The sequence below is a fragment of the Miscanthus floridulus genome, unplaced genomic scaffold, assembly GCF_019320115.1.
Source record: "Miscanthus floridulus cultivar M001 unplaced genomic scaffold, ASM1932011v1 fs_548_2_3, whole genome shotgun sequence".
Lineage (NCBI taxonomy): Eukaryota > Viridiplantae > Streptophyta > Magnoliopsida > Poales > Poaceae > Miscanthus > Miscanthus floridulus.
In genome coordinates, this window is record NW_027096914.1 from 825 (window position 1) to 17,388 (window position 16,564).

The 16,564-nt window shown below is 43.5% G+C and overlaps 1 protein-coding gene across 2 annotated transcripts; it reads right to left on the reverse strand.

The window, feature by feature from the left end:
• Positions 1–443: 443 nt before the first annotated feature.
• Positions 444–15,044, reverse strand: LOC136532186 (uncharacterized). Of its 2 annotated transcripts, none has more exons than XM_066524787.1 (15): positions 13,117–15,044; positions 12,482–12,924; positions 12,062–12,111; positions 11,825–11,965; positions 11,300–11,551; positions 11,023–11,160; positions 10,642–10,941; positions 10,340–10,507; positions 9,044–9,953; positions 8,868–8,953; positions 8,447–8,551; positions 7,245–8,360; positions 2,779–4,680; positions 2,482–2,671; positions 444–2,084 (listed from the first exon to the last, which is right to left on the reverse strand). In XM_066524787.1, exons 1-15 carry the CDS (start codon positions 13,140–13,142, stop codon positions 952–954), a joined length of 6,960 nt encoding a protein of 2,319 aa, XP_066380884.1. In that variant the 5' UTR covers positions 13,143–15,044; the 3' UTR covers positions 444–951. The 2 variants fall into 2 exon arrangements, with proteins under 2 accessions (XP_066380884.1, XP_066380886.1); XM_066524789.1 differs by having other exon boundaries at positions 445–2,084; positions 14,774–15,044.
• Positions 15,045–16,564: the final 1,520 nt, after the last annotated feature.

Genomic DNA, 16,564 nt, shown 5'->3' on the forward strand with positions numbered 1-16,564 from the left:
CAGCTACATTCTCACATACAGTACTCCTACTCCTACCAGTACATGTACATGTACACCTACGGCCAGCTACATTCTCACATATCTTGTGCCAGCTAGCGCTACCAGTACCAGCTGCAGCATCGCCATCCAGTGATCCAGTCCCAATGTCTCCCATACCACACCAACATGTTCTCACACAGGTGACACAACACAGCCCCTACAGCAACACCCAGTATATGTATACGTATAAACCATGCTGCTACCCCTGCTAGCAGTGTGCAACCCACACAAACCGTATGTAAATAACATACTCCTATTAAGAAAAATAGGAATGCCTCATGTAGGCAGCGCAGCATATGTACAAACAAAACTCCCCTGCTCTGCTGACACACTTGGCATTCCTCCACATGCATGCCCACTTCACTTCAGTCCAGTTCCCTACTTCCCTAGCACTAACAGGCCATCACCGTGCATGTGACCCTCCCAGTGCCAGCTACATGCCATGCCAACACATTCACCAGATCCGATCCGAGGCACAACCACACATACCACACGTGACATTTTTCAGGTCACAGGTTCAGCAACACCCATGCAGATTTTTCACATGATAATATGTACCAGTATCCCAACCACAACCAGGCCGCGCCAAACAATATATATATATAAACACGCTACTGACTAATGATCATTCCATCCCTGCACCAAATAATCATCATCAGTCTATGAAACCACAAGAAAATATACAGTGACTGCGCTCTATGTTAGGATTAGGGTTCATGCTCTCTGTCTCGTGCCATATGCTATCGCTATTCACTACTCTGCTGCTGCCGCCACGGCCCCCCAAAATGCCTGATGATGCACACTACCCTCACCAGAGCCAGACATCTCCTGCTTTCAAGGATGCTGCTGCTAAAGGGGTCCAGTGGGTGATGATATCGCTGCTCTACACATACACCGCTACTCTAGGCTATACTACTCCTCATCGTCAGATAGGCACACCACCTCTCTGCTGGCGCCGGAGCTTCCCTGGGGGGATGTGCCAGGGGGTCCACCAGTCAGGTCAGCACCTCCCTGTCCCTGGGGGTATGTGCCTGGGTGTCCACGAATGAGGCCAACCCTGAGCGATGCCTCCCACTCGAGCAATGAAGTGGATACCTGATAAGACTGGCTGCCTATGCGAACTGCGGGGTTCCGAACTCCAGCCGCTGCATTCAGTGGACCTGCCATGTTGTCGGGAGCTGGATTCGGAAACCCTGCTTGCTGTCGAGCCGCCATGGGAGCCGGATGTGAGCTTGGTGCCATGACTTGGGGCAACCGTTGTAGGAGGCGACGCAGCACCTCCTGACTCTGATCCCGGGCAGCCTGAGCAGTGCCTCCTATGTGAGCTAGAGCTTGCTGAATTCTTGATTCAGTGTTCAGTGGACCACCTCCCATGTGGTGAAAAGCTGGATTCAGACCTGGTGCTTGTTGGCTTGCCATGGCAGCTGGGATTCTGCTATTTGACTGCGCAAAGTTTGCCATCGGCTCTGGACCCGAACCTGGTAGCAGCGAGGATGCTGGGAAAGCTGGATGTGAGTTTGACGCAGATGGCATTGCCTGGTGGACTGAACTTGGTGCCATGGATGTCAATGGGATACCTGCCAGTGCATTGCCAGACGCAGAGCTTTCAAACATACCAGGGGAAGACTGTCTCGATGGTACAAACCCTGGATTGGTGATACTGGGCTGCTGTTCATCTCTGCGAACCATTGTACACGGTGCCGGCATCCTGAGTTGCTGGAGATGAGGAGCAGGTCCACGTGATTGTGCTCCAACAGCTGCGTAGATTCCATTTCGTGGAGGCATTGAACCAACAGGTGATGGTGCTGCCCTGGAAAGGTTTCCAGGTAAAACTGGTTGCAGTTGGATAACCCCAGAAGCCGGTGGCCGAGCCACCTGTGAAGGTTGGAGGTAAGGTCCTGTTGTATGAGATGAGATCAAAACTGGTGGTCGAGGGGCTAATGATGAGGCAACTGGTAATAATGTGGTTTGAGCTGCTGTTGTCCCACACGGAGCATGCTGAGAAGACTGGGGTGCCTGCCAAATTGTGGGACTTGCAGATCTCTCTGTAAAATAGAAGGAAGAAGCAAACCATGTATCACATGTTCCAAGGAATGAAAAAAATAAATTCAGCAACAATGTCAGATCTAAATACACAGATCAATGTAAAAATAATGTAATTCAACGAGCCAATCCAGGCAAAGCATATAGCATTACAGCACAAGAATCAAAACAGGGGGAGGGAAAACTCCACACACACATGCTATCATTCCACCATACAGAACACCCAGGTATGCAGGTCAAGGGGTCAGGTGAGATCAAAATGATTAGTCTTAACCAAACAGTGTTCAATCTGACAAGAAAAATAAAAAAACCAATGCAGGCTATGGAAGATCTGCATTAGGTATAAACCTCACGAAAGAATACTAATACATAAACACAAGCACAAAGTTATGCTCGTACCTTGAACTGGAGATTCTTTCATTTTCTGAAAAATTTTAGCTAGTGATTGATGCACAAAAACTTTCGTGCAGATACGATTAAGATCTGTGGTCAACCGATGATACGCAGAATCTTCCTCTTGAAGTAACAACTCATATTTCTCCTTTACCTTCTCTATTTCTTGGTTGCACTCTGTTTGAAGTTGTGATTTCTGTCCGCAAGAAATTGTGCAGAGAAGGAAGAAATGAAAAGTCTCACGGTTAGAAAATGCAATCTAATGTAAGGATAAACCATGTACATAGAAGTAAATATGCAAACCTTCTGTTCATGGTTTTTACTGAGCACAGCGTTCCAGTATTTCAGTTTTTCAAGCTCATTTATTAGTGGTTCGGAACTACATAATAGACTTGCAGGTGCCACTGTAGATAGTTGGGCTAGCTGCTCAGGACCCGATGTCGTGTTTGGCTGAAGACCTATTTGAATTCTCTCATCAGGGTGTGTCCTCTCTGGTGGGATATGCTGAGCTGAGGTTGATGGCTGTGTTTCAGGCTGCAAGTTCTGAGCTGGAACGGTGCCAGATATGCCTGCTCCTTCTGCTTCCGCAAGTTGATCCTGCAATGGAGGAGATGACCGCATTCCGGACTGCAAATCTGGAGCTGACAACATACCACAAGTACCTGCTGCTTCTTCTGCATGAGGATCAGATGAAGGTTCCACACTCTGCTGGACAGCTGTGCGTTGTGTCATAGGCATGCCAGACAGATCAGTTCTTTCAAGTGGAACATCCTCCTGTATTGTAACTGACGGTTGCAAATCCTGAGATGCTGAGGTGCACAAGAGACCAGCCCTTTCTGCTTCCTCAGACAGAATCAAGGTCAGTCGCTGCAAATCACCAACTGGATGCTGTGAAGTTGCTAAACTATGTTGGACATGGGGACTTGTGATTTCCTGTGCAGGCATACTTGCTTGACCATTCTCGGTTTCAGCTTCCCCAGAAAATGGCAGGGTGGACAGATTGCTGGTGGTACAAGTTAGATATTCTGTTTGGCCTTCCTCTGACAAATCAGTTCCTCTATCTGGCCGACAGCCTGTTTGGCTCCGGTCATCTGGGAACATTCTTTGAAGTGGAACATCCAACAATGACGTGGATGGCCGCATGTCACGATGCAAATCCTGTTCTGCCTGAGTACCCAACATACCTGGTGATTCTGACACAGCAGGTGTATGCCCTGAAGATGCATCGTTACTTTGCAGGGAAGACGTACTTGATATCTTTACAGGAGTTCCGACCTCCAAAGGAAGTGACAACATAGCTGAGCTTTGTGGGGCAGCCAAAATTGGCGACTCTGAGTGGGCTTTTTGTGCGTGAACAGTGCCATCATTATCTACATCATGATTTTTACTGCCTCCCTGTAATAAAACTGTTGTAGTTTCTGGCTGATGCCTTGTTTCAGAGCTGTCAGCATCCAGGGTTGAGCTTGATGGTTGAATATCAGGCTGCTGAGCAGCCTCTGTGTCCAGATTACTTGATGGATCTGCTTCTTCTGGTGGATGTCCCGAAATTGGTAACTTCCGTTGAGTGGGTAGACTTGTACTATGTTGTGCAGGCATACTTGACTGATCACTCTGAGTTTCAGCTACCGAAGCTTCTGGCACGACAGCTGGGTTGTTTGGAGCAATATAAGATCGACTTTCTGAATTCAATGGATCAGCAGCGACAGTGTAAATATTTTTTTCTTTAATTCCCGTACTGGAATCATCTAAATGGTCAGAAGTTGTCCCTTCCTGCAACATTCCAGTTGTTGTATCTGGTTTCATCTTACTGGAATCACCTAAATGGTCAGAAGTTGTCCCTTCCTGCAACACTCCAGTTGCTGTATCTGGTTCGTGGTTCATTTTACTAGAATCATCAGGACACACCTTCTGATGTTGAGCACCCAATGTTGGGCATGGTGTTTGCATCTCAGTTTGCAGATCCTGAGCTGCCATTGCAGGTAATGCATCAGATGGTTCTTCTGCAGTTGGATGCTGCAAGGTAGTGACATTTTGTGGAGAAGCCAAAATAGGCAATTCCATGTGGTCCGGATCTGCTGCAACAGTACTATCATTTTCTGCATTGATTCCCACAAGAGAAGTTGCACTTCCTGGAAACATACTTGGATTAGCAATAATGTCTCCCTTGGCATGTTCAATACTTCTGCCATCACCAGTTGAAGATTCCTAAAAATAAGGAGGCTATTAGTGATCGGTAGTCAGGCATCACTAAAACACTTTACAGGGACAATCAACACAAACAATAAACAAAGCGCAATACAACAACAACAACAAAGCCTTTAAGTCCCAAACAAGTTAGGGTAGGTTAGAGTTGAAACCAAAGCAATTAAGGTTCAGGCACGTGAATAGCTGTTTTCCAAGCACTCCTATCTAAGTCTAAGTCTTTGGGTATGTTCCATCATTTCAAGTCTCCTTTTATTGCCTCTACCCAAGTCAACTTCGGTCTTCCTCTGCCTCTCTTCACGTTACTATCCTGGTTTAGGATTCCACTACGCACCGGTGCCTCTGGAGATCTCCGTTAGACATGTCCAAACCATCTCAACCGGTGTTGGACAAGCTTTTCTTCAATTGGTGCTACCCCTAATCTATCACGTATATCATCGTTCTGAACTCGATCCCTTCTTGTATGACCGCAAATCCAACGCAACATACGCATTTCCGCGACACTTATCTGTTGAACATGTCGTCTTTTCGTAGGGCAACATTCTGCACCATACAATATAGCAGGTCTAATCGCCGTCCTATAAAACTTACCTTTTAGCTTCTGTGGTACCCTTTTGTCACATAGGACACCAGACGCTTGGCGCCACTTCATCCACCCTGCTTTGATTCTATGGCTAACATCTTCATCAATATCCCCGTCTCTCTGTAGCATTGATCCTAAATATCGAAAGGTATCCTTCCTAGGCACTACTTGACCTTCCAAACTAATATCTTCATAGTGCCGAAGTCACATCTCATATACTCAGTTTTAGTTCTACTGAGTCTAAAACCTTTGGACTCCAAAGTCTTCAGCCATAACTCCAGTTTCTTATTCACTCATGTCCGGCTTTCATTAACTAGCACTACATCGTCCGCGAAAAGCATACACCAAGGGATGTCCCCTTGTATGTCCCTTGTGACCTCATCCATCACTAAGGCAAACAGATAAGGGCTCAAAGCTGACCCTTGATGTAGTCCTATCCTAATCGGGAAGTCATCTGTGTCTTCATCACTTGTTCGAACACTAGTCACAACATTGTTGTACATGTCCTTAATGAGCCCGACGTACTTCGTTGGGATTTTATGTTTGTTCAAAGCCCACCACATAACATTTCTTGGTATTTTATCATAAGCCTTCTCCAAGTCAATAAAAATCATGTGTAAGTCCTTCTTCTTCTCCATATACCGCTCCATAACTTGTCTTATTAAGAAAATGGCTTCCATGGTTGACCTTCCGGGCATGAAACCAAATTGGTTCATAGAGACCCGCGTTATTGCTCTCAAGCGATGCTCGATAACTCTCTCACATAGCTTCATAGTATGGCTCATCAACTTAATTCCCCGGTAATTAGTACAACTTTGAATATCCCCTTTATTCTTGTAGATCGGTACCAATATACTTCTCCCCCAGTCGTCAGGCATCTTATTCGATCGAAAAATATGGTTGAACAACTTGGTTAGCCATACTATAGCTATGTCCCCGAGGCATCTCCACACCTCGATTGGGATACCATCCGGTCCCATCGCCTTACCTCCTTTCATTATTTTCAACGCCTCTCTGACCTCAGATTCTTGGATTCTCCGCACAAAGCGCCTATTGGTGTCATCAAAAGAGTCATCCAACTGAAAGGTTGTGTCCGTATTCTCACTATTGAACAATTTGTCAAAATACTCTTGCCATCGATGTCGGATCTCATCCTCCTTCACCAAGAGATGCTCCCTTTCATCCTTAATGCACTTAACTTGGTTGAAGTCCCTTGTCTTTCTCTCACGAACCCTAGCCATCGTATAAATGTCCTTCCCTCCTTCCTTCGTATTCAAATGTTGGTAAAGATCCTCGTACGCTCTACCCTTTGCCACACTTACAGCTCGCTTTGCAGAATAAACAAAGCGCAATGGTTAAAGAAAATACACACAAAAAAAGCTCTAAGCACTGGTGAAGTATCAACAAAGTACACTTGTACAGCAAAAAGGCTTAAACACTTTGATTATCTTGGTGGTCTGGGAGCTGTAGAAGCATGGCAAGACCTGTGTGTTCAATAGATCTTCTATGAGTTCAGACACGGTTCTATGAGTTCAGACATGGTTGTGAGGGCAGTAATGGAGCTGTGGAGAAGGGTACCTTATGGTGTGCAGCCAAGGCTAAAGACCTCACTGATTTCTCAGTTCAGTACTTCAGTTGTTAGGTTGTTTCTTGTTTTGTTTGGTGGCACAGCTGTGATATGCAAATTGGTGTTTGTGTGAGTGGTTTGTAAGTGGTGTTGCATTTGGGTATATCCTTCTTCATGAAATGACACACAGATCTCATAAGCATTCAAGGGGAAAAAAGTAGTTGCATGAAATAGCTTTGATGTGATTTTATAGACAAGATAATCGCTCAAAGAATCTTTTGTGTCGAAAGATAATATAACAGATTTGATAGGCTTCAAACACAAAACAACCTCCAATCAAAGCACAGTAAACAAAAGCCATGGCGTATGACATATAACAAAAGAAAGAAAGAAAAACTCAGCTGACTAATGCAATACCTGATTGATTGAATCATGACATGTAGGAATAGAACTAGCAGAACAGGCTCTTTGGTAGTCAATTCCATCAGAACTACAGTGATTATTGTTATCTGGAAGATCTACAGATTCTGATGCTGCTCTCCCACCAGACCTCATATGAGCTTCTGTAGGCTCATTTCTCACTGCAAGTGTAGGACAAGCCTCTGGTGAAAATGAACTGCGTACAATAGTAATTTCCATCAATCTGTCATCCAAAAGCTGGTCACCATCCAAGGGCAAATTTTTGTCAACATGATTATCACCATTTTGCTTCTTAAAATGGATGAATTCCTCAACGACAGAATTGGAATCTGGTAGAGTAATGCAGGGATCAGGGAATTGATCTAATTCACCTGATATTACTTCGTGTTTGAGTTTTTCCTTCATCAGTTGCTCTTCAGCCAGTGTTGTAGAATGCAGCGCATCAAGTTTGAAAAACTGGAGCCTCATGTGCGCCAAAAAAGAATGCATAAACATAGTGAACCACTGAATCACTAACTTTATTTGGTCAATTTTCATCTCTTCATCAATGTTACTTGTCCTAATGTGTTGAACAACTGCATGGCATACCTCTTTCAGTTTATTAACTTGATTGTCTCTCTGTGTTCTTAAATTTAATATCTCAAGTTCTTGCTTCTCAATGATATCCCTCTCTCTTGAGGAAAAAATGCTGTTAAATAAGTCTTTTCTTTTCATTGCAGCATTACTAGGAGATTCATCACTTAAGAGATGCTGCTCTCTGCCAGCATCTGGAGCAGATACCAATTCGAGCTCATCTGAAACCATCACCTTCTTCTCAGCGGCAGACGCGCTATCTTCAGTGCCATTTGTGAAGTTACCATGAAGATCCATTGCCTGCTTCGGCAAATTGTGGTCACTTCTCAAGTTAGCAGATGAGCTCTCATGTGGTGATAATCTATCATTGATTCTTCCACCTGATTTATGAGCAACCTTTTCTTTTAAGATACCTATTTCTTTATAGAAAAATTCTGAGAGCTCCTCACTGCATTCATATTTCAAGCCATCTGAAGCAAGGGCAAGTGATTCTCGATGATCCAACTTAGTGTATTTCAGAAAAGAAGCAGCACGCCAACACTGAAGCAAGTAATAAAGAAATTTATTGTATTTGGTAAAGCCGATGTAAAAGCAAACAAAGTAACACTAGTTGGTGCCTCTCTTACCAAGGCTATGTTGAACGCATGCAGTATGCACCGTGGCTCCCGCACAACTAGATGATTCTTTAAAAGATATTCAAGGAACTGCTTGGCTAGAAAGTGTACATTATCCTGCAGTTGTTAAGAATGAAAAAGAGTTCAGAACCAGAGGAACAGATACTTCCACAAATAATGAAATCAGAATGACACTGAATGCAACAAGAGGGCAGAGAGGGAGGAAAAAAGTTAGCAGAAAGACTTTTCATGTTAAAATAGAAAAAGCAGTAGTAGATCGCCGCTTCACATATGCATCAAGAATATATAACCATTAAGTGTATCACAGGAAGTCTTAGCAAGTACAGAAGATCAACTCTGAACTGCAGACACTGTCCTTGTTTCTAGTTTAGAGCAAAAGAAAAAACAATAGAAGAGCTTAGACTATACATACTGGTAGCTTTAACACCATCATTAGCTTTGACAGCTCATGCTTAATTTCAGCGTGAAGACTTTTGGGTGTGCTCATGTTTTGCACTCCTTCAAAATGAACTTTATTAGGAAAAATGTAATATGTTCACATACAGAACAAAAATACTAACTTCAGATTGTAATTTCAGATTGTTTTACCTGTCTCAGGAAGTAGATGAAGGTCAGCACTTGATGGAGTACTAATTTCAGGAAGCAGGTCATGATTAATTACATCCAAACGGAAATTTGAAGAACCTGCAGTTTCACATGTGTTTCTAAGCTTCCTTCTGGATGTGTTAGTTTCTTCAGTGGTAACTTCGATTGGTTTATAGTGTTGACAATAAGATTTCCCATCCAGCAAATTTAACCAGAATTTAGGTGGATCTCCATCCAGTGAAGACACCCCCTCCTTCTCTCCTATCAGAGTAATGTTTCTTGAATAAAACTCACCACTCATGCAAGCTTTTGATATGGTTGTACTATTTACTTTGCTGCTATCTTCAACCTCAGTAGACAGCTCAGTTAAGAATTCCAAAATAACTTTATCCATAAAGATTGTGCCCCTTTCATTACTTTTACTTGCGCAGTTATCTTGTTGAAGCTCATCAACTCTGTTGAAGAGGAATGATACACCCCAGCTGACCAAGCAATGGCTTAAACTAGATGTTATGTCTTGGATGTTGCTATCAATAACCATGCTTTGCTTGGCGAGCACAAGACTCTTCTCCTCCACTGTGAAAGGAGTATATAAGCGGAAAATGCGCACATACTTCAGTTGTGACCCTATCTTGAGCTTTCGAAGAGCCTTCAGATCATTTAGTGGACTCAAGTCACTACCATAAATGATAATGGAATCAATAGATGAAAGATTAATGCTGGGTTGGCATGCACGGCTATCGATCAGAAAAACAAATCTCCCTTTGGTCGTGTCGTTGAACATATTCATTGCTTCTTGCTTCATTGCAAATGCTGAATGGTTTTGAACACGTTCGTATGACTCGGGGCCAAATTTATGGCGCACGAGGTCTTCCAAGATGTTGCCCATTCGGTCTCCAACTGCCCCATCAGACTGCCACGATGCAAAAAAAAAAGGTTGAAATAGTGCTGAACTCATAGATTGAAGCAGTGCCCTTGATGCATGCTAACTGCAGAAGGCTAGCATAAGCAAGAAAAATGTAGAAGGCAAAGTTAATACCAGTAACAGAGAGAATGCCACAGTTCAGAATAAGCTAATTAGAATTATCCACTATCCAGTTCCTAATAAATTGTTTTTACTGGTTAACGTTGGAGTTAGTTAACCAATATAGCTTGAAACCTTTCACGATGATAAAATTGATAAATTGAGTATAACATAGAATACCTAGGAAAGCCAAATATTTGAGTAATTATGCTTGTAATGACTGCTAAACTAAGAATCTAGTGAAGTAAGAGAAAGAAAAGGCGGACATAACTCACTTGAAAAAGAACAATGACCCTTAAGCTCTTGTTTCTGATCTCTTTAAGCATTTTTTCAAGAAGCAATAATTTTCCACTCACACACATTCTATCATCCGTAGATTCAATTATATCTCGAGTGTTGGCAAGTGAATGTTGTAGGTCAACGAGGCAAGGGTGATTGCAGCACTGTTACATAAAGCCAAGATGAGATCAGAATCCGTGACAACATGAAAAACTTCAAAGAAAATGTGCGTAGTCATGCAAATTGCAAGGGTGCTGTCTACTTAGTATACAAGAGAACATATATTTTGAAAACAAACCTTCCAAAGAGACATGACAACGTCACAAAGAGCTCCAACACTGTCAGTTGTCATTTGTGACTGCAGGACAGAGGAATTTGCAAGCAATATAGAAGAATAGAGTTCTAGCTGCACTTGTGAAAGGCAAGCCGGAACCCAATACTCCAAAAATTTTGAAGAACCTGCTTTTCGTTCATATGCAATATGGCGTGTAAACCTTGCTCTCAACATAGCAAGGCTATCAGTCTCAATGTAATCTCCACTGTCTTCTTGTTCCGAGTTAAGGAAGTCTAGCAACTTCTTATACTCAGGAAGACTATCCTACAAAACAGCAAGAAACATGGAATTATTTGAGCAACTGCTATAGAAGTGAAGATGTAGTTTAGAGCTGATGAAAGGCACCTTCAGTGGAGAGCTCAAAAGCACCATCCTAAAATATGTTGGTAGTTGCTTGAGTTGTTTGAGGTGTTTTGCAACTGAGTCTTGACAATAATCAACAATAACTGACTCCCAAACAATGCCCTCTACACTTTTAATGTCCTGTGCCATAGTAGACAGGAAAATATCAAAATTAAATGAAACACAGAAACCACATTCGGTTTATTTTCTTTCTAGGGTGTAATATGTGCCCTAATCCATAAGGAATATTAATGGGGCCGAAAAGATCATTACCAATTACCTCTAAGATAACATCAGGATGAGCTAGGAGAACATGCAACATTGTGTGACTTCCATTCTCATGGAACTCCGGATTTTGAATTAGTTTAAGCACATCCTTCTCCCCGTAAAACACAACAATGTTGATAGATGGTGCAAAGCGATTGAACTCAGCCTTCCATAAGGGAAGAGAAGAAGTTGTGACAAGTAGAAAAGAATGGCAAGCATCCGGTAAAACCGACGATATGAAAAAGATGGTCTTCATTACATGCTCCTGTATGGTACATAAGTCAATTAGTCAAACCATGTTTCTTTTATTTTTGTATCAAGGGGAAATAAGATCCAAATCTAAATATAACTGCAAAGATGTGCATGCAGAAATAAAACAGCATATTCACATAAAAGAATTTCATCAAACATCTAACAAAATTAAAATACCAGTATAATTAGAAACCAACAAAACAGAAAATGCTAGTGTAAGTAGAAGGTCTGCAATAATATGTTATTTATGGGTGTAACACTTAATGCTGACTTGAGTAGCTCCTACCTTATCATCAACAAAGACAGCACCTTGAGACTTGTGCCGGAACTCAAGGAGTTTATTTACAGAACACAGATGATCATTATCAAAATCAGGATGGCACCCATCTGGCAATCTCTGAAGTTTCTGAAATTGGCTTTCCTTAACCTGTAAAGAACAAAAAATGTGTGTTTCAGTAGCCAATACAACAAGTGGGGAGTAATGTAAATCAGGTTAAGCAGCACTTTCTGTTTTCAGGCATACCTTCTTTGTTTTTGTGGGAACAGTTGATTGCTTGGATTTAACAACTTCATCTGCAAAGTTAGACACAAATCAGATATGGTAACATATTTGCATGAAACTAACGTGCCATAAATAGCCAAGAGTGGTTATCACATTTCTCTTCCATGCTGAATCTAATGTAGATGTTTTGCACATAAATTTTTGTTGCGTCCATGTCCGACACACAAAGTTTTTGGTAAGAATTACAGATGCTTATTTCTTCCAGCATTTAATTATGTAAATTTTCTAATTCCGTGTGCACCATCAGTTTATTCCCATATAAAACTTCAAATGTTTGTAAGAAATAGACAACCCCTTGATTTTGCTGGTAAACAACAAAAACAATTTGTGCATCATGATGGCAACATGTGACCTAGTGGATAAGGAGAGGGCATCAAGTACCTGTGTGTTCCCCTTTTAGGGACGTAAATAGTCCCAAGTAGCGACTTGTCCGCATACACCTTCGTTTAATTGGTGAGCCCCTAACATTCCCAACCGTGGCGTACTCACTTGTATGCCCTCCTGCATGGTCCTCAGAGCTAGAAGTTCCGTTGGGATCTCTCGACGCCGCAGAAGATGGAGCACTGATCTTGCCCGCATTTGAAACTCCACAAGGTGCCTCCTCCTCATTTACCACCTTCCGCTTTTTCTGGGACGGCTCTGGCACCTCACTCCCCAACCTCGTCAAAGGATGTGCCCTCCTCCTCGCACTCGGCACTTTGGTCATGTGGCCTAACCCTGAGTGAGAGCTACTGATGACGCCCTGGCCGTCGTTCCCGCTTGCCATGTTGCCTCCAGCTGCTCCATCCATCGATGATCCTCCTGAAGTGTTGGCCATTTTGCATCTGTAGCAAAAGTATAAAACAAGGAATAAACTTTTTGTCAATCACAAGGCAGCAGGAAAGGCACATGCACGCACGCACCATAGAGAAAATAGCAGGAGCGCTCCTATATATCATATAAGACGAAGAGGAAGCCCGAATGTTTCATTGTTTGATTTACATTTTGACCAAAAGCACACATGGGAAACAAAATACCTTAATCTATCCATGGATGACCACATGCGTGTCTTCGCATCGGCAAATTTTGGAGGAGTTTTTCAAGTCGTCTAGTCAAACCTAGTCGCCATGGGACCGACCAGGCGACTAATCGCGATTACTCATCGACCAGGCCGATTAGTCTAGCAGAGTGGATTGCTTCTCTTTCCTTTGGAACCACAGAATAGCAGAGGGACAACAGTACAGCACAGCAAGCAACCTAGCAGTCTAGCAGAGAGCCAGAGAGGCTGCAGAGTGAGGGATGGGGGAGGAGGGAAGAAGATGGAGAGGGGAAAGGCACATACCGTCGTCGGAGCAGCTCATCACGAAGACCGCGGCCACTTGACCTGGCAGAGGGCGCCGTTGGCTTCACAACTCACCAGAGAGGAGAATAGAGTGCAAGGGAGGGGAATAGCACACGAGGGAGGGGAATAGCTCACGAGAGAGAGGGAATCGCGCGCGGGAAGGGGAGGAATCGCACGCGGGAGGCAGGAATCGCGCGCGGGAGGCAGGAAACGCGCGCGTGGGAGAGTGGAGGCGCGCGGGGAAAAATTGCGGCCGCCCTGCGTTTGCCATCGTGCCTGCGTGCCTCCGGTGTTTTGGGGTGCCTATTCTAACCCTAATAGGCCAAATTGGAAGCCCAATAGGCCACATATAGGCCCGATTGAACAGGCCCAAAAAAATAGAGCAACCACACTGGTCGTCCATGGCCTAGTCGGGTCGACTAATCGGACGACCAACTTTCTGGTCGAGCTAATCGAGCCGGACCTCCTAATCGAACACCAGGGACCGATTAGGACGAGTAAACGCGATTAATCGTACGACTTGAAAACATTGGGAGGGTCACTTGTGGTGTCTAGTGGATGCTAGGGGGCTACCAAGCTGGACATGGGTGCTGTCTAAGATGGTTTTGTGGTATTTGTCATTGTGGTCGCCCTTTTTACACTCCCTGGTGTGTAAGTGTGTTTGTGTGTCTTGTGTTCTTGTGTGTGTGTGTGTGGTGGTGGTGGGGGGGGGAGGTCTGTTGGGGGTGTCGCTAATATCATGCCTTCCTTCATAATGCAACGATGTGCAGGTACCCTGTGTATTTTATTCGAGAAAAAGAAATACCGTCTCTGGCTCATGATCACATAGATCAGGTTGCACGGCCAATGCCGCACCACAAGCTGATCCGCTGCCAGGGTCTTTGCTTGTAAATGTATCAAGCACGTTTCAAAGCAGCATTGTTTGCCTTCGGCGTGCGCTTTGCAAACTGAGCCTGCTTTGAAAGTGTAGTATGAACCATTTAAGGGAATTGTGCAAGTAAGGTAGGCTGACTTGGCACCAAATTCTCCTCTAGCTGTCCATTCCCAACGCACTCTACAGTAAGCAGAATGAACAATACCCTAAACGACAGGCACTCCGCATTAGCTGTCCATTCCCAACGCACCGTACAGACAGTAACCAGAATGAACATTTTTTTCAAAGAGAGTAGCCAGAATGAACAATACCCTAAACCATAGGCACTCCGCGTTGCTGCGAAACTAGGGTCTAAATTCCGCACGACAGATGAGAATAGGTACTCCACATTCCTCCGAAACTAGGGTATAAACTCCGCACGATGAGAAAGGCGCAGGGGAGGAAGAGAAGAGGAGCCGGCGGGTGGGTGGAATCGTACCTCCGGTGGCCGGGCGAGGGAGCGCGCGGCGGGGAATGAGGCGGCGGCGCTAGGGTTCGGCGCGTGGCGCGATCGGGCGCCGGCGAGCTCGGGCAACCGACGCTAGGCAAGAACGCGGCGCGGCGAGGCGAGGCGAGGCGGAGGGACGGTGGGCGGTGGCGGGGCCCCTTCTCCAGTCCTGTGTTTCCTCTCTCCTCCCCCCTGCGGCCCTCCGTCGCTCTCGCTCACTGTCGAGTGTTGATGATTGACGTTGATGAGGAGTATCGTCTCTCGCTCCGAGACATGTGAACTCCTGTTGGGTGAATCATTAATAATAATAATAAATAGTACTCCCTCCATCTTAAATTATAAGTCATTCCAAAAATCTCGAAGAATCAAAGGTTTGACCAAATTTATATAATAAGATAATAACATTTATGATACCAACTAAGTATTAATAGATTCTTTGTTAATTATATTTTTATAGTATATCTATTTGATGTCATAAATCTTTGTAATTTTTTTTATAATTTTAATCAAACTTGAAAAGTTTTGACTCTCTAAGATTCTTGGAATGACTTATAATTTGAGATGAAGGGAGTACTATGATACGTACGCAATAACAAAACTAATATATAATAAGTCTTCTTATTATTACTGCATGTGGAAACGTATTGTTATTTATTGCTGTATTATCATAGTACTTTTTGTTGTGTGTCGATAACCAATACCACTGCATGTGTTGTAAAAAAAAACACTGCACGTGGAAATGTCTACTACACTCGATGGTTAATAACTGTAGTACTATGATAACACAAACAAAGGAAGACCAAACACTCCATTGCTTCTATTATCAAGCATAGTAGTTTTGCTCGTTTAATTGCTTCTATTATCAAGTATAATAGTTTTGCTCGTTCAACTTGAACGAGCAAAACTACTATGCTTGATAATAGAAGCAATGAAATATATAAATAAATAGTAGTGGTATTGGTATTATGGGTTACACAGCTATGCTACTCTCTCGTCATGTGTTTATGACACTCCGAAACATGACATCTGGCAACATGAAAATGGTAACGATAAATTAAATAATTATTTCCTTACCCACTGAAAGGACCTAGGATGTCGTCTAGAGGGGCGTGAATAGACGTTTCTGAAAATTAACATATTTAAATGCAGAAATAATTAGTAAAGAGAGTTTCCAAAATGGAAACTCCAAATAAAGAGTAATACCACCCCTCACAAGTTATACACCGAGTATACAAGGTATAAGTAATATATATATAGAAGCTATAACCCTGCAACACAAAGTTAGAACAGAGAACAAATATATTCAGCACAGGCAGAAAATACAGGACGTGTCCGGTATGTCCGATATACACGATTTCTACAGAGCAGCCTCAAACTTGCTCCTTTTGATTTATATCTTCAAACCAAATCTACTGGAGATGACAATATACACAGAGAACCTGCACAAGAGCTAGAGCAACACAAATATCGAATGAAATGCGAATTGAGACACGATATTTGTTTTACCGAAGTTCGGACTCGTTCGAGTCCTACTCTCCGTTGAGGGGGCTGCGGGCGACCCAGCGAAGGTCAGCCCTAGAGAATACTACGAAGGTCACTTTAGCTGGAGCCTTTTCCAGCTTCTTTTCCTCCTTCCACTAGTTGATTTCGAGGCGGCGGAATCGGCCGTTACAAACTTTCCGAGGCACACCACAATCTCTCGGGTGCTCTCCGGCGACGCTTAACCGTCTAGGACCGAAGAGTCCAAGAGTAACAAATGCAAATTACGAAATAGACAATATG

What these genes read in the sequence shown, in the direction of transcription:
- LOC136532186 (XM_066524787.1), bottom strand. Translation starts at nt 13,142, where the DNA reads ATGTGGTCATCCATGGATAGATTAAG. An exon ending in CCTAAAAGGGGAACACACAG is followed by an intron (nt 12,112 to 12,481) that starts GTACTTGATGCC and finishes CTAACTTTGCAG; the next exon opens with ATGAAGTTGTTAAATCCAAG. An exon ending in GTCATGATTCAATCAATCAG is followed by an intron (nt 4,681 to 7,244) that starts GTATTGCATTAG and finishes CCTTATTTTTAG; the next exon opens with GAATCTTCAACTGGTGATGG.